The following is a 21,070-nucleotide window of genomic DNA, read 5'->3' on the forward strand; positions in this document are numbered from 1 at the left end:
GTCAGAATAAACGATAGACTATCTAAAATGCGCGACTAGATAGGGAAAGAAAATCATATTTTAGTTTTTTACTACAGTTTTTTTTTTCGTCCCCTAGTCTGAGACTAGGCCACCCTAACCAACTGTCAGAACTATACTGAGATATGGCTGACTAGTTAGCATGACTATATTCATGTTAATATAGAGAGTTCGTCCCCTTCGCACTTACATATATGTTTGAAAGGGACGAAATCTTTAATATCAGACATTCTATCATGCTGACGATGCTGGTCTTTGGAAATTAAAAATATAAGGCACCTTTCACTTTATTATGCCTATTATTTGTACTGCGCGTTGAACGAACTGTTTGATTATCACTTTTGACCGCCCGGTTTTGTGCTTGAAAACGTTTCCTCCTAGCAGTACGGTTGGGTAGAGTGGCTTCACAAACCAGAAACGTCTTATTGTACAAAAAAATCCGACTTGAAAACACCGAACGTCACTTTATACCATTACAATATATCTTTATAAACATTACAGATGTATTTATACGCTAGTGGCAGTTATGACTCTGGTTTAACGGTATGCGACGGCTGAACATTGCTTTTAGATAACAAGGGACACAAAAAAACTTGGTCAATATAGTGAAGTGTGTACTTAATAAAAAGAAAATGTACTGAGCAAAGCTTTTTTGTCGTACATTAGTCAAACAGAGTTGCCAGTAAGAAATCATTATTTGAAGTTTTGTTAGAATAGATTTTGCTGAATTGTTCCATTTTTCTATGTCCCAAATTATCTTTACAATACTAAAACTCCATAGAATAGTTATCCATTAGCTCTACAGAAATCGGACGTCAAGTTCTTAGAAAAATCATCAACCGAGGCGACAAACTTACCTTATACGTAATCCAAACACCAAGTGGCTTAGCACAACTTGCGTTCTCGCGCGCGAGTCCATACATCAAACGCGACTTCAAGTATGGACTCGCCAAACACCAGTTTGTCAAATTTATTGGTGCTCCCACACTGGGCTGTTATAAATGGTATATAACATGGTGTGATAGGGACAGCGCGCCAGTGTGGGAGCACCGCTATAAAAATATTTAGGGGATGTTTTTCAAATACCCATTATACTGGGTTTTCAGCTATTTATATATGAAATACTTGATAGCTTGTTTACGTACAGAACGTATCTTTAAAAGCCGTTCCGAAATTTCGCAAAGTACATATAAAGGGTACCTACTTTAGATAAGTAAATCTGTAATTTTGTTTAATTTTTCGTGTGCGTTTAAAGGCATTACATGTTTTACATTACACTACAAGATAAGTTTGTCGCGTGGCTTCGCTCGCTCTGACTACGAAACCCATTGAAGCTCATGCAAGTTCTTACAAAGTAAGTTTACAATTACGTAAATGAAGTACCATGCAGTTAAGATAAAATATTGGGTAAACGTACTACTAATTATTAAAACCCCACGGAAACAATAAATGAATAATAAAACCTTCTAATCGCCTCTCCTTATTCAGCTCTCTGTCAACTAAAATTAATCATAAATCGACGAGACAAAAATAATATTTAAAGTACAGAAGACACTGACACAATACAAAGTGTCTCTTCTAAGCACTTACATTTATTATCGATAGAAAGATTACCTCTCTCAATGTCATAAAATAGCTACAAATTAAGCTACTGAAATGTTCCAATAAAAAAAAAATTAAGAGCAATCGAAAGCTCCATTTTGTTTAAAATTAAAAAATAAATCACTTGATCAAGCGCAAAAAAACTTAAAGGAAACTTCCACGTTTCGACTAGTTACCTTGTGAATAAAAAAGCAAATCGTACAGCTGAAATTAGGAACATACAGCTGACATCTGAGCATCTCGAAAATCCTTCCAAGTGATCCAAAAATCCTACACTAACATACTTATCACAGGTTAAGGGGACAAGAGAAAGAATAAGTGTTCTCTTAATACGGTACGATATAAAAACTAAGACAACTTACGATATACGAAAGCCGGTCGGCCGAAATCGTTTCAAATTATAATCCTAAGCCCATGCGGAGCCTTGAGAGGCTGAGATCGATAACTTATGTATTACGTTGACTGGCGGGTAAGCGTGAAGCCGACTAAAGTAAGGAGCACATAAGGCGATATCCCCACGCGCGGTCAGACGCCGGGGCTTAATAATAATCAGTGTGTGAAAAATACTTCGGGGCGCCGCGGCGTCTGAGCGCGCTGCGCCGGATCACACCTCGCTGCGCACGGATCCGGCACGCGCACGGATCCGGCTCACAGTGTCACAGTCCATCGCACAGTCTCCGATATGACACGTCGGCGCGCGGCCCGCGGCGGGCGGGGGCCGCGCGCCTAATCCCACCCGTTCTCCTTCACCATGTGAGCCAGTTCTATTATGAACTTGCCCTCTTTATACTTCTGGCTGGATTCGAAGGCGTGCTCCTGGAATAGAAAAGGCAAGATTAACATTCAATGCCAATAAGTCTATGTTAGATTAGAATGAGCACTTTTAGAAGCCTGATTACGTTTTTTGAACAGTGCTAGTTTTAGAACAAAGTTTCTGTTGTTGTCTATAAGGCTGTTTGATAGAGCTCAATGGCACTAAAGTTGTCCTTTCGAACACTTCTCTAGTTGGTACCTATAGTCTACGTCAACTCTTGACGATACAGCAAATTAGGTAGAATAGAGAGCCGATACTTTAAAGGCATATTTTAAAGGCAGTCAAGACAAGAGTCACTGGACGGTAGGCATTCGGAAATACATGAAAAGTTTATTTGTGTATGTGCTCCTATTATGTGATTATTATGCCTCACGATAAGATATAAAACATCAAATTTAACGTTCCATTTAACATCGAACCATCGTAACCTCTGATAAGCAGCCTCCCTGACCGCGTTACCTTTTGACCCTTGGGGATTTGAGCAAACATTTCGCAAATCGTTTGGGTATTCTGTCTAGCCGAATACTTAAGGGACAATCGTTGACGCTACGTGGCGATGGAAACGCAGTGTGGCCCTGTCGCGCCACTACAGAAGAGATATAGGGAGAGAGACGAAACATTTACGAAGCGTAAGCGTAGGTGACGATGGCTAGTCTATGTACTACGACGTCAAAATTACGATAACTGTTTAGTGCCTACGTGCCAATGCCGGTCGATAGATTGTGCAAGGGCATATGTATTAAAATAATTGCTATCGGTATTGCGATCGATATAGACTATAAGAGTATCAGGGGGTGGTCTGTACAGGAGCAATTATTGGGTACGATTATAGGTATAACCTAACCACAAAATTACAATTTTGAAAAAACCCCCGACCGCGACATAGTAGACCGATTTTCATGAAACATGGCTAAGAACACTCCCGACTAATTCAGATTTCAGACAAAAAAACTAAATCTAAATCGGTTCATACGTTCAGGAGCTACGATGCCACAGACAGACACACACACACACACAGACAGACAGACTGACTTATAACACCCCGTCGTTTTTGCGTCGGGGGTTAAAAACGGGAATGAGATTAGAAGAGGACATACTGTGCACTGTCTGATATACTCGTACCTAATGTTGTCAGTGGTATCTATGAAGACAAGTTAGTACTTTTTGGTCGTAACGGAAGCGTGAGAGGCGAAATTACAAGAAGAAAATAAACCAGGAAAACTAGCACGGACATAATGATCAAGTTGAGAATTCTAAAAATTGAGAAAGAGAAATGACGGGCCTCACCGCATTTTCTGACGGTTTAGCTAGCCTGTTGTCTAAAGCGATCTTCAGAGAGTCGATCATCAAGAGGTGTAGAGATGAGATCAACCAATAGCATGTTTGTAATCAATAAATCTGAGGTTTATCGTGTGGTGAAATTCTAATATATGCCTCAAAGGTCGCCAAAACAAGATGCATGCATATACACTCGCCATACAATCAGACAGCAAAGAATGTAACCCCACAAAACTTGGATATAATAGGACATACATATGATTGTTTACATGTCAATAAATTTGGATGTAACTGTGATAAATTATTGTATGTAGAAACATTTAAATACCTTGGTTTGACAATAGATAAGAACTTTAACTGGAAGCCACATGTAAACAACGTATGTAACAGATTGAGATCGGTATTGGCAAAGTTTTATCAATTACATAGCTCACTAAACAAAACCACTTTAAGGGTTATATATTACGCACTTGCCGACTCCCTAATTAGCTACGGTCTCATTGTTTACGGCCGAACATTTACAACTTATATCAGTGATATAAAAAGACTACAAACTAGATTAATAAAGTACCTCGTCACAAAAAAAGTTAAGGAAAAGTGCAAAAAAGATTATGATAAGTTATTCCCTTTATGTAAAATCGTACCTGTAGATAAAAAAGTTGAGTACTTAATAGGATTAGAATATTATTATAGTGATGATAATAAAATAAAAATTAGCAATAGGTATAATCAGCGCCGGCCCGTGAACTCGATCAGGGTAGAGCGAGTTTGAGTTTCGGCGCCCCTTGGTAAGGTTTCACTATACGTAGGAAAATAAATCGCGAGCGTAGCGAGCGCGAAATTTTCATAGTAATGCCGTAATTTGAAGATTAACGTAATACAGAATCCATGGATTTCATCATACAGATACAGAGTACGAAAAGGACAAATGGTTGGACTTTCGTAGTCGCACCCTAAGTATAGTTACGTGTGGCTGAACGTGGATATCATATTTAAATACATAAAATAACAAACAAAATGGAGCACTGTAGTGGCTAAGTCAGGAAAGCAGATTCGATTTTTTTCCTAAGTAACTAAAAGGGAACATATTAATAGTAAGCGCGAGCGAAGCGAGCGCGATTTTTTTTACTCGATTTATTAAGACTCAACCCGCCAGCGGGGAATCCGCGAACTTTCCAGCTTTTATTTTCTGCAGAGCCGCGGTCTTTGACATATTTTGGGGTATTTTGACTTCACAGGGCGCCTATGTTCCCGACTTTTCGGCCTTATATTTCGCCATCACTATTATTTTTATAATACCCTTGATAATACTAAGAGTTAATGAAGAGATTAACTGCGGACTCGATCGTCACCGTCGAGATGCCCATTTCGTTAGTTTGCCACTAAGTGATCTTAGTGTTTTGAAGTTCGCTCACCATCTGCTGTGACTCACAAAATTGCGCCTCTCTGAAACGTTTTGCGCCTTTGGCTTTACGAGGAACTCCGCTTTGGACTATCGGGTAGACTCATATTTTTGCATTTGGATAGCGACGTAACTTTGTCGTTCGCCGCACAACAATGTGGTTCGTCAAGGGCTAGAATCCTCCTTTTACGGCGCCCTAGTAACAGCGCCCTTATGAATGTTGGTATATGTTGGCAATGTGGTGCAACTTTCCACTTAATCTGAATCACAAATCTAGATTTTCAATAGTGGATTCATTCCCGACTCCTCTCGCCATTTTGTGATGTGTGCGCGCCCACGCAACGTATAATTTTTTTGTATGAATTTTTCCATTCTCGATTTTGGCGCCCCCTTACCATGTGGCGCCTAGAGCGGCCGCTCCACTCGCTCTACCCTTAATCCGGCCCTGGGTATAATACTAGAAGTGTAAGAGAGCAAAAATTCATACAACGAAAAACGAGAAATTATTATGGCAAAAGAACTGCGAAATATATAGTACCCAGAGTGTTTAATAAAATCAATATGCTAAGGCAAACTCCAAAAGTGAGCAAAGGGGTAATCAAATCTAGATTAAAAAGTTTTTTCCTCAGTGTTAAGTCATAGTCTGTAAGTTAGATAGATGAATCCTGCAATAAGTACGTTTTGAGCATGCTTAAATGTTTGTTTAAATTAAGTAAAACTATTACATATTTCTTTGTAAAGGCGTAGTTTAATTATTCTATTTAGTGGCAGCGACTGGCCGAAGACCGACCCATGTGCCGTGTTGTCCACGGCGGTTAATCTAAGCACGATAATGCCAGGTGCCGTAGCCGAATAGCATGTTTGCGACACGAAACGAAAACGAAACGCAGCGGAAGGTAGTCTGGCTCTGTCGCGCCAATACGCAAGAGCGATAGAGATAGATATCTACGAGCGGTTCGTTTCGTGAGCGTTTGTGCCATTCGGATACGTACCCTGGTCTTCATTTAAAGAGAAACGCATGAGGCGTCACGAGCAGTCCTCCAACCCCTGTCCATTTCCCACCTGGGGGAGAATATACTTGCCGCGTGTGTGGACGGAATCCTCTCTTAATTGGGCTATACAGCCATGAATACAAGTGGCGTTCGAATGCTGCTTAAATCATCTGTTATAGACGAAAAACCTATTACAGATAAAAATAGTTAGTTTAGTTCTAGGCCCAGCCCAAGCCCCAGATAACCCGCCCTTGATAAGGGTCACAAAGTTCAATGAACTGTGCTTCTTTGTATCGCGAACGGTACTTACGTATTTCCAGCCGAGTATGGTCTTGCAGTACTTGCAGTAGATGTCGGGACGGCGTGACGGCCCGTGAGCAGCCCGGAGCCACGTTCACGCTGGAATCAGCCATGTTTGATGGACCGTGAACGGTACTCACGTATTTCCAGCCGAGCATGGTCTTGCAGCACTCGCACAGTCCTGTGAGCAGCCCGCAGCCACGTTCACGCTGGAATCCGCCATGTTGGATGGATCGTGAACGGTACTCACGTATTTCCAGCCGAGCATGGTCTTGCAGCACTCGCAGTAGATGTCGGCGACGGCGTGCAGGCCCGTGAGCAGGACGCGCTCCTCCGCCGGCCCACAGCCCACGTTCACACTGGAATCAAACATTTTCAACATTACAAACTCATCCGATGGACCTGTGTTGCTTAAGAGGAAATCTGCAGTTGGCTTTGACTATTTTGACAGGCGCATACCAAAGGCTAAATTAAAAACATGGAACTATGCTGTGCAGCTGTTGGTGGGTGGTAAGTCCTTTAAGCTTAATATGGCAGCTTTGGAGATGTTTGCCGTATGTGTAAGGAAAGGTGAACCGAAGTGGATGTTGCTTCCCACGATACATTCTACCCGAAATGTTGGGAAAATTTGAGCGACAAAATCCAGAGTAAAAAACGAGGGGGAAAGCCTGGTCATTCGTAATTCCTACCATTCCGTAGTAAATGAGAAAGTTACTCCTGCCTGTGTTTCCTAGAAATATATGAAAATATCCGACTACGGATTTTTGATAATTTGACTTGCTATTATTGTTAAGAGTTTTGAATGATTCACGGTTATTTTCATTAGACTAGGACTACGAAGGAGGGTAGATAGCGCGCTGTCTACGCAACTTTGACATCCACCCGCCTTCGTCAGTTTTCCGTGATCATGATGCATGCAACTGCGTCGAAATATCGGGCTCGACAAAAATCAAAAAGGTAATCACGGTCTATATCCCGGTCAATATAAGTATTATGATATTTATACTCACACTGAATTAAACAGGTACGCGCGCCCCTGGCTGCCTTGGAACGACTGGAAAAGATAACAAGATTATTCTATAATTTTGCAAAATAAAAACACTGTCTTGATACTATTATTTTTATAACAATCGCAGTACCAACCAATGACCAAATTATCACTCTTTAGACTCATGAAACTCACATATATTATAAACTACAATAGATATAATTTTTGGCTAATTATATCAGATGCTAGATAATTTACCTATTTAGTCAAGGTAGACGATTCTACAAAAGGGCATAAATTATACTGAGTTTGCTACGCCATTTGAGAGAACAGCAATTTGAAGTAGGCATAGGCAATAAAGTTAAAGAGACTTCGCGAACCCGAAAGTAACAATATTATAATTTGTGAAGCAAATGCGAACGATAAAATTAAAGTTCCACAAAGTTATATAAAGGTAAGTGTCAAATGTTTTTGTGAGCGATGAAACAGTTGAAACACAGAAGTTTTCGTTGGTCCTTTGAATTGAATTAGAATTGGACGAACAAGGGAGAGAAAAGGATTATTCCACGGTTTAATTTGTAAAATGTTTCGAAAAGGACAACAAACGGACATAAAACATATTTCTTTGTATAGCCAAAAATAATTTAATTATGCAAATGGGCGTTTACCAAAATAAATCTCGAATATCGAATTTCACCAGATCTGGACGTGTCTGGGCTCATTCTTCTCAGAATCACGAGCTGATTCGATCCTTCTCTAATTTTTTTTTCTTTTACGTCACGATTTAAGTACGAAGGAAAATTTGGGACACGTTTTTTTATCATTGGGATCGAATCAGTTCGTGATTATGAGAAGACCCATTCCCAAACACGTCCAGATCTGGTGCAATTCAATAAGCGAGATTTATTTTGGAAAACTCCCAAATACGACAAATTATCAGAATCTCTACAATAAGTCAGATAACCTATGCCACTCGCTTGACCATATTTTAGTTGTGAATGAACAGTCACTGAAGTCACATTATGTTTCTTCCTATCACTCTATATGTATTGGCGCAGTCGGTAGGATAGGATGACTTCCAACGGGAATCCGGACCCGTAGAGTAGACAAGATGCTAATTGCTCAAGCTAGGTAGCATAAGTCCATACATCGGGGTTTTCGGAGCGGGAATGATTTGAGAAAGAGTAGAGATAAACAGATATGTTAGTCTAAGAAAATATCATATTCTGCCTAATGAATAATTACCTCTCTGCGAGTTCTATACAATCTGTGACAAAGTTTTATTTTAATTTCCATAAAAGTCTTATAACTTTTAAGCAGAGATCGGACGGATTTGCGACATTCTTAGTGACTTACGTCATTTTAATGACTTTTAGTATGAGATGACGCACAAAAATCCGATCGCTGCTTATAAGATAACAAAAAAAATAACTTTAATTAATTACCTGCTGTAAATTTAATAGTTGACACGATTTTCAGAATAAACTATGAAGCATTTTTTTATTTATAAATGAATAGACTTAACTGAAGAGGTTGATAATGAATGGCCATTATAAAATATGTACCTATATGTATGATTAATCTTTATTTATTTTTCAATCAATTATTCATTCGGTAGAAACCTGCTAGAGTACGATCTGTTTTTAAGTAAATACCTACTCTTTGGCTAATGTCAAACGTTCCCGCTCCGAAAACCCCGATGTATGAGCATAACTAAGTATCGTTAACTAATACGGGAAAAAAAGGAGATACATAATGATAGAACTACGTTATATAAACTGATCTGTCCTACCGACTGCGCCAACACGAAATAGTACTTTGTGCAATACGGGACGTAAGTTTAATGTTGCAAATAAGAGTCATTAAATTAAAAATTTTGTTTGCGATATTTTTACGCCCCGTGTTACAAACATTTTTTTCATCACACTTGCAATTAAAAAATATCAATATGATAACAGAGATTTCATAACTCCTCGGGGAAAAGGCTTTTTCTATAACACCTACAAGCAAGTGTAATGAAGAGGATATTGTAATATAAAGAAGCAATCTGATTTATAAATTTTATAATGCACTCGTGAGCGGCGTACAGTCGAGTTCATAAATATATGTACATTTTCTCACCTTATTGTAATGATTTAAGGTGAAGAAATGTACACATATTTATGAACTTAAACTATACAGCGGGATTAGCACACTAGTTGGATAAACTTTATCGCATCGGTGCGTCCCTATCGCACTATTTGTGCGAAAAGGACGGCCTGACGTTATAGCATTTATTACGCGGCCGTGCTTGCTTGCCAGAACAAAGTCATATCAGTTTTTGTACTCACCTTAGATATAAGCTCGTCATGGCTCGCCAGGTGCGCGCGGCAGTGTATGCAGCTGTAGGTCCGGTGCGCCGGCGGCAGATAGGCCTGGAAGGTCTTCACTGGCGTCCGCGCCGCGCCCTCGCCTGCCACGCCACGGTTAGTCAGCCCCTCACGCATGAGTGCCTGCTAGCTACCAATAAAAACGCCGTTAGGCGTCTACACTAGTGTGGAGAGCCGGGTGGGGAAAGGTCTAAGGTCTTTTGGTACAGGGTGGGCCTATAGTAACCTGCTACATGCTAAAACTGCCACTTGTTATTAAAAACCCATTTATACAGTGTGAGAATTCGCATGTGAGTTTTATTACATTGCGGTACAGATGTAATGCGATTTTTTTGTTAACATTACTATTCAAGACAATAATTTATGTGGACCAAAAACTACGTACAAAATTAGTTAATCTTTTCTTATATGTATATACTGATGAAAAAGAAGTACAAATAAATTATTTGCTAAGGGAATTTGGGTGTAAGATCTCCACAGAAGTGTATAAATTTAATTCGCACGTTTTCGACAGTTTAACAGCACTCATGCGAAATTATAGATCAATACACATTTAAAAAAATTACGAAATATCTACACACTCCCTGTCTTAGAATACCTATACAAAACAGCACTAAAGAACATTTTTGTTTCGGACATCTCAACGTACCGTCAATGCAACTTTACGTTTTGTGGTAACTTTATCTTACGGTAATTAGTTTAAGACAAGGAGTGTGTACACCAGACAATAAACAGATACCTGGGGATCATTTCTCGAAGCTATAAGTTACAATTTACAAGCGGTTGTCAATGTCTAATATGACAAGTTGGAAAGAGACTTCCGCTTGTAACTTGAAACTTTCAGTTTTGAGAAATGAACCCAGATACAGATAGTAAAAAAATATTGATTTCATTTTTAGAATTAATGAGTTAAATTGACTTTGCATCAAATATAACTTAGACGGACAGAATAGGAAGGATCGCTTCGGCTGAGAACTACGAAGTTTCATCATTAAAAATCCAATATCAGTGAATTATTTATCGCTGACACTATCGTTTAGCAGGTTGATCATTTTAGTCACAAGTATAAGCATACTGCACATTACACAAGCTAGTTATGTGTTTTTCGACAGACTATACGTCCTATTGATTCGTAGGTTGATCTGGTTGATTAATGTTCAAGTAACATATAATCAAATTTTCAAGTAACATATTATATTAAATATCGATATTAAGACAAAACACCTACCTAGACATTAGTGATAAAGACATTAAACACCTACCTTGGGTATAAACGTTTTGTTAATTTTTTATGTGCAAAGGACTGGGGCTGAAGACATCCGCAAATGGATTCCAGCCTCCTTTGCTACTGCAAATTTTTATTTGCATGTAATCTCTTCCGAACTTCCGTGCGTCAAAATTCATTGAATCCTCCAAAATAATTAATGCGTCTTTATCTATGTTCGCTTGGATAAACAAACTATACAGGTTGCAGCACTTTTCTATAAATGAAGATATACTTTGTCTTTTTACACACTCAAGCACGTCATATCTATCACTGTCGTATTCGAAATCCAAGCTAGTTTCGCTGATGTGAACGTTCTCCAGTGTTTCACACGTGGATAAAGCATTTATAACTCTATGGAAATATTCAACGCTTTCTGTCAATATCCTCAAATTTCGGAGACTTTTGGTCAGATTTAAAGAGTCAAGCACACGCAATGCAGCACAGTTGTAGTCGTCGTTGTTGCATTCAATGTTTACATCAAGAGTACGCAGTCTTTTACATTCCTTGAAAAGGACACCAAAGAAGTCATCATACCAGCAAATGTTTGAAAAACTTACAAACGTTACGTTGTTGTTCCCCGCTATTGCTAGAGGTGTCGGTAGCCATTTATGATTGAAGTATGGGTCCCTTGCTTCGATACCATCGATATTTCTACAAAAATCCGAGAAAGAAATATTTTCTGGCAAATCATGAACAGTTTCTTCAAAGTTGCAATCGTCCAGGCAATACCACCGGCTAGGTGTTTTTGCAATATTTATAGTTTCTTTACTCTTCGTGCAGACATAAGTAGGAAAATAATCCGTAAATTCAGCAAGCAAGTTTTTGATGAAATTATCGTTGAAATCTGTTGCGGCCTTGTTCCAGGCTTTAAAGAAAATATTTCCATCTAACTTGTTTAAGGTTAAAGCTAAATGTGGACTCACATTGATAGACAAGTCATTGCAATCATTCTGCGAATCTTTGAATATACTCTGAATCATCGGTGATGCCGAAATGAAAATGGGTTTTGTTATTGAATACATTATAAAAATATATTCTATTTTTGTGTAGTCTAGATTGAATAGTTTTCTCAGCAACGCTGAGCTATCGGGTAGTATTTCCGCCAGTCGACAATCACGAATATTGTAAGCGAGTTTTTCAAAATGTATTCCTTTCATCTCTCCAAAATTGTCCATTAAGAAGTAACACATGGGTATTCCATTTGCCGCCCATAATTGCCTCTTATAATAGTGAGCGAGAGTGATTTTCATATCCTTTACCATGGGAATGTCTTCCATAAATGTGTACGGTGAATCCGAGTAATCGAAATCCAACACAACAAAATGAACACTCTCAAACTTTTGTCTTTGAAACACTTCTATGGTTTTCAACCAAATGTCGTCTTTAGCATGTTTCCAAGGAGGTTGAAAGTAATTGATACCAATGTTCTTTAAGCTGTCACAACATAAGTTTTGCAAATCCGATAAAGATATCTCAGTAAAGGTTACATCCAATGTCTTTAGATTTTTAAGTCTGTGTATGTGTTTGCTAAGAACGGCTGAGGTTAAGTTTTTGACACCACTCAGATTTAGCTCCTGGATATTCTCTGCTAACACGTGGAATACATCCAGATCCAAGGTCTTCGGTGAGGCCAGGGAGCTCTGGGTTATATCGACCTTCTTCAAGACACATGGTGCGAAAAAGTGTCGCAGTTGTGTCACTCTAAACACGTTTATTTTTGATTTCGTGTCCAAATAAGTGAAAATTAACGCTCCGATCTCAACGGGCAATTCTGTTAGAAACATCTTATCCGATGTAAGTACGGCAGCTAAAACATTATAAAAAAATTAATGTCTTTAAAATTGAATCTTTAAATAAAAATATGAAGTCCTCCTCAGGAATTGACATTAACCGCCAAACTTGACTGAGGGGAATAAATAGGTCGTAAACCTACATATAATAAATAAAAACATATACATATAATCGAAAGAAGGAACCGACTAAAAAGTTTGTAGTCAATTAAATATTTCATTTCAGAAAATGAGCGATGTGAGTTGCTATAAAATTATGCCCCTGTTACTTTCAGTTAGTTGAAATGAAACATAGAAAACATACCTGTAAGTAGCTAATAAACACTTTACATCTAAAGCCCAAAATTATTAAAATAATACCTACATATTATTTTAGTAACCAAACTTTTTTCACAAAGTAGACCTAAATAATACGAGTTTCAATTCAACTATAAACTGCTCTTGTCGAGAAGCTGAGTACCAATGACGTGGTCAAGCCAAGCCAAAGCCAACAACATGAGATAAGCATTTTAATATACAGGGTGCCCGGAAGCAGTATTACTATCCTCTTGGCGCCCAATGTACAATCAGATGTACATTTGGTTGCAATGGAATTTCTACTTTCATGTAAACGAATAAAGTAGAATTTCTTTTGTTTTTAAAATTTTTCTAACAAATGAAACTCAACTCAATTTCAAGCACCTAGAATCAAAATCCCTTAGCAAAAATGTTGTAAGGTGGGCGTACGAGGCTATTACAAATCGAAATAATTTTCGAATACGAAGTGCGAGGGAGGCGAGTATATTTTAGTTTTACGAGCGTTATGGACTGATCTAAGATTGAACAGTAAGGATAGGATCTTTCATCCGAAAGAAGGGAGGGAGGCTTTTGCCCAGCAGTAGAACACTCTAGGCTCAACAATGTAATGAACACTATGGACAGAGACATCCTGTACCTACAACTAAGTGCAAGAACAAAAAATCATTGAGTGGGTGTTTGAATATGTCTTTGTATTAAATTGTCGTTTCCGTTCGTTTAGTACCTACCTTAGTCAGTTAAATTAATACATTGTAAGTATTGTAACCGGTAGGTATTTGTGGTACCTAATTAGTAGGGTACTAGGGTATAAGATATAACTGAAGCTTTCTTTTAAGAACATTGTTGCATGCGGATGTTACGTATGTCGGTTATTTTTTTTAACCAGTGGATTACAGATGAACTCATAGGATATTACAGGTATAACCCTATTCCTGACGTACAGTCGCGTCAGTCGCCATCTGAACTCGTATATCGGAGAGGGCAAAGTGCTCACAAATATCGGATCGGAACATGCACTTTAAGGGCGTTCCCTGCGCCAATGACATTCGATTTGAATCCACTGATATATTGATAGTTTCTAAAGGCTATCATATTTAGAGTATCGTCTTTAAACAAAATAGTATCTTATAATTACTTCACAGCTCATTGTTTCTGTTATATTTGGCATCAAAGTTGAACAATTTTAGGGTCAAAAACTGGTTTTTTTGGTTATAACTTTTGTTTTAATTACTTTAAAATTAAAATATCTTTTGAAATTTTAGAAAAGTCAAAGGTGAATCCAAACATGTCGATTTCATGTATGTAACACCCTTCACTAAAATAACATTTTGATAATAGTGTTTTTTAGACCATGTTTAAGAAAATTCTTAAAAAAATAAGAACCTATTCATTTTTTTCAAAATATGGCTCTTACGAATAGAGATAAAAGATTGAAGAACAGATGGCCGTTGGGCCTTATAATTCTATCTGTAGTGCAAATTTAGGAGTTTCGACTCAAAACTTGCCAAAAATCGATGAAAACCGTGTGGAGCCCCTTAACGTTTTAGGTTTGGAGGCATCAGAATTACAGCTGTGATGGTGAGGGCACGTCTCCCGCTAGTCCCAAGACCGAGTCGCCAAACACATCTTTTACAGCGAACTGCGAAATGGTAAGCGGAAGCAAGGCGGCCAATTCTTGTGGTTCAAAGATGTGTTGAAGCGACATATGAAGAGAGTTCATATAGAGCCAACGACACGGGTGACTCTGGCCAGTGGTCGTCCACGGTGGAGGCATACTGTGCAGACAAAGATCCGTGAGTTTGAAGCTAGACGGCGCACAGAACTCGACGCTAAGCGCGACGAGCTAAAAGCCAGACCACCTGTGGCCAAAGCCAGACCACCTGTGGGCTATTACTTGGAGGGGAGCCTACCTACCGCAAGTGTGGTCGCACATTCGTAGCAAAAATCACCTGAGAGCACACCAGCGTAAAATGCAGTCACTGTAGCCGAAAACGGCTAGGACAGGAGGAGATGATGAAATGTTTTATTTATTTATTTTACAGCCTAAAGGTGCTCTTTAAGTCAAGTACTTTAAATCTTGCGAAGAAGCGCTTGGCATCCGTTAGCTCGTTGGGTGGACGACATCCGGAATTGCGGGTCACAACTGGATGGGACTAGCTGAGCACCGGGGCAAGTGACATACTAGAAGAGAGGCCAATGCTCAGCAGTGGGCGATAAAGGGCTGATATGATGATGATGACCTTAAATCTTAGTATATCTGTATAAAACCTGTGATATCTGTTGTGTGCGTTTTGAATCAACCTGCTAAACGTAAAGTTTTCAACATAACTAAGACCCATGTCAATACCCAGGGGGCCAACCGTGAACACCGAAGTTCGCAAATTTCAGGCATCTTTCTCATTTATCCCAATTAAGGCGTAATTAGAGTGATAGAGAATTATGCCCGGAAATTTCAATTAGTGTTCGCAGTAAGCCAGGCTCAAGTCCCGGGTGGAAACAAGTTATGCTGCCGCTCTATTGAGGCTGAAGGCTTAAGGTTAAGCTTCGAAGCCTTAAGGTTAACAAAGATAAAAGGAGTGAAAAGCTTTCCTCTCAGCTGGATTATCAACCGATCACGCCTCCTCTTATCTCCATCCCAGAGACACCTCACAATAAGTTAGCGTATGCGTTGCCTTCTATTCTAGTCAATAATCTCTATAAAAATAGTGTCGCTTCTTGCTCCAACGTCTATTAGTATTACACTGACCCTTATGGTGTGTAAGCGAGCGCTTCGTAAGTGATTCCTTATAATCCTTATACACCTGGCTAAGCTACGTCATCGCGCGTAAGCGGCGAACATGACACAGCAATTTAACCATTTGTTCTATTGCAGCCGCTCAACCGTGCGAAATCGTAATAGGCATTATAGCGCTTTGCGTTTGTGACCGACACCGAAAACAAACACATGCTTGGCAACATGCTTGGCGAACGCGCCTGTTTCTTGAATACCCCTTTGATTTGTGCAAAAACTGACACCGATCACTGGTAATCAGTGTAAGTGTAACCACCTCTCCCGAGTGTTTGTGTTCGTTGTTTGCCAATCATGTAGGCCTTTATAAGACCGTTTAACGGCCCGGCCACGACATTGGTCAAAGTCGACAGCCATAGGCCACAGGTCGATGCGATGGGACCTTTCGTCCGCACCTATAATAACCGCCACTCGCCGCTGTCACCTTAAAGTGTGGCCTGAGTGGACGCTCAGACCGCTCTGTCCCTGTGTGATCTCCGCAGATTTCGGCGGGGCGGGCGAACGTGCATACTATTTGCAGCTATGCAGCGTCGACTAAGAACACTTGTATGAGCTTCTATTGTTTGATAAACACGCTGCACGCACACTTAGATCAATGTCGTGGCCGGGGTAAAGGCTCGTATAGACAGGCCCACCTGCTTGCCGCGAGCAGCACCCGCCCGCCGCCCACATCAGCCGCGTACACCGGCGGTCACCTGCCGCGCGCGCCCGAGCCCCGCGCCGCGCGCTCCACACACGCCGCCAGCCTCTGGAAACAATTAAAAAATAACTGAATAACGTGTGACAAAAAAATATATATTTACACTTATAATATCACATCTGTATTCCCAAAATAGATGGCCAAAACCACATGAAACTCCTCAGGTTTCAGTGACACTCATAGCAATGGGGTTGAAAATAAAATGAAATTGTACAGATTGCCAGCCCGTTGACCACACAGGAGGTGGTGAAATTCTTAACCCGTCACGACACGGGACACACAAAAAAATCTACTTTAGAAATGGGGGTTGGCTCAAACGGTCTTCAACACTAAAGTAGCGTTGAGCGTCGGCGTCTGGCTAGTCAGCGTTATGGAAAATGGAGACGCTAATCGCTAACAAAATGAATACCCGTTTAAGAAGCAATTATGCGTCTCATTGTGTCTTGTGTATTGTTTTATTGTCTCATAGGAACAAATTGTGGGCGCGTTTACGTTATTAATAATAATGAATGTCATTTTTCGGGACGTTCCCGTGACGCTACCGATTAACGTATTCTAAAACGTTAAAAATGCAGGGCCGGATCTAGGGGAAAGCGAGCCGGGGCCCATGCCTCGGGCGTAAAGTTCAAGAGGGGCGCCAAATTCGAATTTCGTCCGAAGGGCGCCATATTTGATTTTTTTTTAGCTTTTGCGGTTTGCCCCCTCGAAAAAAGTCTAGATCCGGTGTTGCAAAAGTGTATGGTACAGGCTTTAAAGTAATATATTTGACTTATGGTTCAACGTGTATTATTCATATTATTATATTAGAGTCTCTGTAGGTACTTGTACAATGGCCTACCAACCGCTGTACAGCGTATACGGAGCTATCTCAGTGGAAAGGTGCCTGAACCGAGCACTGAAGCGAGAAGGCCGAGCGTTGACCACGGGGCCTTGTGGAGGAGTCAATGGTTTAGAACTGTCGTCTTTGAAGTCATTATCCTCGGAAACATTAAGGTGAGAAATTAGAAAGGGATTATCTTAATTTATACTTGAGTATCTTGAGAGAGTGAAAAATATGTTTTTCAGTAGGTAAGGTTAAGGTAGGTAGGTTATGTGTGTAAAATTGTTTATTATCGGTGTGCTTCCGAATAAAAAATATTCTATTCTATTTAATAGTGATTTTTAAGCGATGGATAGTTGCGTTGTCAGTTTTTAGAAGTTTCGGTGAACTTATTAATGGATAGCGGTTTGACTTGGGACCCTCAGGTGTCTGATGTTTGTCGTAGAGTGACGTACACTTTAAGATCTCTCTATAGGTTTAAATACTTTCTCCCGTCCTCCACCAAGACCCTTCTGGTCCAAGCCCTTGTTCTGCCCATCCTGGATTACGCTGATGTGTGTTACAGCAATATCACCCAAGCTTACTTATCCAAGTTCGATCGGTTACTCAATAATTGCATCAGGTTTGTCTTTGGGCTCCGAAAATACGATCATATTTCAACTTTTCGCAAAAAACTGAACTGGCTTCCTATTCGTGAACGTCTATCCTTGCGCATTCTCTGTTCCTTATTTTCAATATTATTTGATCCTTCAGCCCCAAATTATCTTCGATCCAATTTTAAATTTGTTACCCCGCGCTCGGGCACGGAACTCCGAACCTTCCGTAGTCGCCAACTTATTGTCCCCCGACATCGTACAGGTTTCATGTCAAATTCGTTCACCATCCAGGCAATCCGGCTGTGGAATGATCTTCCTCTCACCATTAGGCAGGCTCGGAACAAATTCGCCTTCAAGCGCATGCTGCGTATCTGTTTGACAAGGTTCGATAGTCACCCTCAATGATCTTTCACAATGGGTATATTTTATATTATATTTATGTATTGTATATTTATATACCTATTTATGTATAATATTAGGTCTGTATATATATATTTAAATGTAGCATATATGGATATTGTTTGTATCTGAAATTCTTTTCCATTACACGCTAACTATACTAGGATCCTGCACCTACTTAATCTTTCGGTTTAGCCCATGGTTGACTGGTAGTGAATGCCATCTGGCATTAAGTCCGCCATTTGTACTTTTTTATATTATGCAATAAAGTTTAAATAAATAATAAATTAATTAATTTAGTTGACTATTGCAGTGTACCTACCTAGTGTACATATTAGCATGCGTAATGTGAGCACATATTTTGGGACAAAGTCAAGTGTGTCTCTGACTTACATTAGTCTAATACTAGGCATAAACAAACCGATTTCTTAGTGCCTTTTTACATTATCCGATTCGATATCGAATGTAGGACCGATATCCCATATATTTAAGCCTTCCTATATCCGATATCGGATAATATTAAAACGCACTTATGGAAAGCAATACCATATCAACACAAATTATTTAGAAAAGATAGAAAATGTGAATTTTTACAAGATCAAGATCCTGAGTTCGGGAAAGTTCCATGAAAATTTATTGATACCTACTGCCTATTATCAATCCGGTTTTCATTCTACCTCTAAATTCAGTACAAAAGCACACCGACTTAAATCGTCCCAGCACTGTCAGTATCGATTGAGGCCGCTGATGCGGTCGATTGTGAGCCGATCGATTCGATGGTTTATAAATGTGGCTTGGCCAGTCTTTGACCCGTGTTAGAGTTCAGTTACTCGACGTTCAATGGATTTGGTTAAAACCGATTTTTTACGTTCCAGCGTCGAAAATCTGTCAAAGCATAGTCTACCAATATGCAGCTATGATTATTTTATTAATTATATTAGTAACTTTTTATGAGCTTTATAGTTTTCGGTGCGGAACTTATTACCACAGTTTTAAAATCATATAGTTTTCGAATAATGTAAGATATAAAACGAAGTTAAGCTACAATGCACTTTATAAACATCTCGTTAGGACATAAATGCACACTTCTAAAAATCGTCTAATGGAATGGGGAACATGTCAAGATATTGCTTTAATAAATATATATCTAATTACTAATCATCATGGGAATATTATAGACGCATGTGCAATCAACCAATCTGAATCCTAGGCCACTGCAGAACCCTTTCACGGTAAAAGTCAAACTGACTTCTATAGCAAATAAAGGACGATGTCAATACGACACGGTTCTAGAGTGGCCTAGGATTCTAATTGGTTGACTGTACGAGTATTGTAAAAAGCAGTACTATTCCCTTATCATCATTGGTTACAAACTTTTGTCTGCTTTGCCGTATGCAATAGCTTAATTAAATTAATAAAGTTATGTACTTAAATATTTTATTTTAAAACTTAACTTGCGTGAATAACGCGAGTGTAACAAATGTACCGCCCCTATAACTAGGGCATGGCATCTAAAAATAACACCAAAACATCGCACGCTAACTATCTAAAAATAAGGCGTATTATTTGTAGATTGTATATTTATATTCTGTTTGTTTTCTTGCTAAATGCGTAGTTTGAGGAGATAACACATGTTTAATGTATATCTCTGGATCAAAAGTTCTTGTTCACAAAAGGTTGGGAACCGGCTATTTAAGAGATGAAAAATAAGGACATGACATCTCTTGTATTCTCTGGATTACAGAGGTGGGATGAGAGAGAGAGTGTGTGTGTAGGGTGTCAATACTTATTTATTTATATTGATCTTTAATTTACTCTATATGGAGGAAAAAGTGAAACACGATGGTTTAACCACATAAATATCGGTCCAAATGTTTAATACCTCTCACTGAGCAGTGTTTTCGGCAAACAATAATCGTAGAGAAAAACCTACCTAATGCTATTATAATAAACTATTCAACTAATAAGTGAAGCATTAAATTAAACAACAAAGAAGACTGCATGAATTCTGATGATTCGTGGCATCGTGACTGATGATGACTCGACCCACTTGACGATGACTTTATATTAAATTATAGCATAACTGTGATAAATTAGTAATGAACCATAATAATAACTCATATAACCCGGCAACCTTCAAATCAAGGGTGAACAGGCATCTTCTGGGCGAGCTCCCTCCATCGTAGGCCACGTCTTTGCCTTTGGCTAGTCTGTGGTCAAGAGTAAGCCCATTCATAAAAAAAAACTTATTAAAGTTTAGCTAGGGTAAAGATGGTAAATCTTGTAAATAAAAGGACTTATTTTTGTTAGATAATGTGTATTTCTTATTAAAACGATTTCAAACGTTTCTTAAGTCATTTAATTTAGACATTTAATTTGGGATATGTCTTTGATTACATGTCGCGCATTCACTGTAGTAGGTACCTACACGTTGGTAGGGATGAGGATCCTCGAAACAGATCGATATAGGGTGGTTTAGCCGGTGGTCGGCCAGTTTAGCAAAACTTCGAATTCAAATAGATTTTATGAACAATGTATTCGACAAATCTTTGTCAATTTGAGAATTTTAGAATTAAAATATACTACACTTGCCATGTTTTTATTAAAATGAGTTATAAGTAACAACGTTTTGTTTGTATAATTAAGAATA

General features: G+C 39.1%; 1 protein-coding gene across 8 annotated transcripts in view; it reads right to left on the bottom strand.

Moving 5' to 3' along the window:
- Window positions 1-979: 979 nt before the first annotated feature.
- LOC125230602 (protein yippee-like) overlaps window positions 980-21,070 on the bottom strand; it is a 204,915-nt gene continuing 184,824 nt past the window's right edge. For 5 of the 8 annotated variants that reach the window (XM_048135807.1, XM_048135810.1, XM_048135814.1 and 2 more), the window contains 5 exons: window positions 16,541-16,653; window positions 9,725-9,846; window positions 7,417-7,460; window positions 6,657-6,765; window positions 980-2,436 (listed from right to left, as the gene is read on the bottom strand). In XM_048135807.1, the coding sequence (XP_047991764.1) occupies window positions 2,347-2,436; window positions 6,657-6,765; window positions 7,417-7,460; window positions 9,725-9,846; window positions 16,541-16,577 (402 nt within the window). In that variant the 5' untranslated portion in view covers window positions 16,578-16,653 and the 3' untranslated portion in view covers window positions 980-2,346. Of the gene's footprint in view, window positions 2,437-6,656; window positions 6,766-7,416; window positions 7,461-9,724; window positions 9,894-16,540; window positions 16,654-21,070 lie in introns of those variants that run through there. The other 3 variants (XM_048135811.1, XM_048135812.1, XM_048135813.1) reach the window with 3 other exon arrangements.

The sequence above is a fragment of the Leguminivora glycinivorella genome, chromosome 10, assembly GCF_023078275.1.
Source record: "Leguminivora glycinivorella isolate SPB_JAAS2020 chromosome 10, LegGlyc_1.1, whole genome shotgun sequence".
Classification (NCBI taxonomy): Eukaryota; Metazoa; Arthropoda; class Insecta; order Lepidoptera; family Tortricidae; genus Leguminivora; species Leguminivora glycinivorella.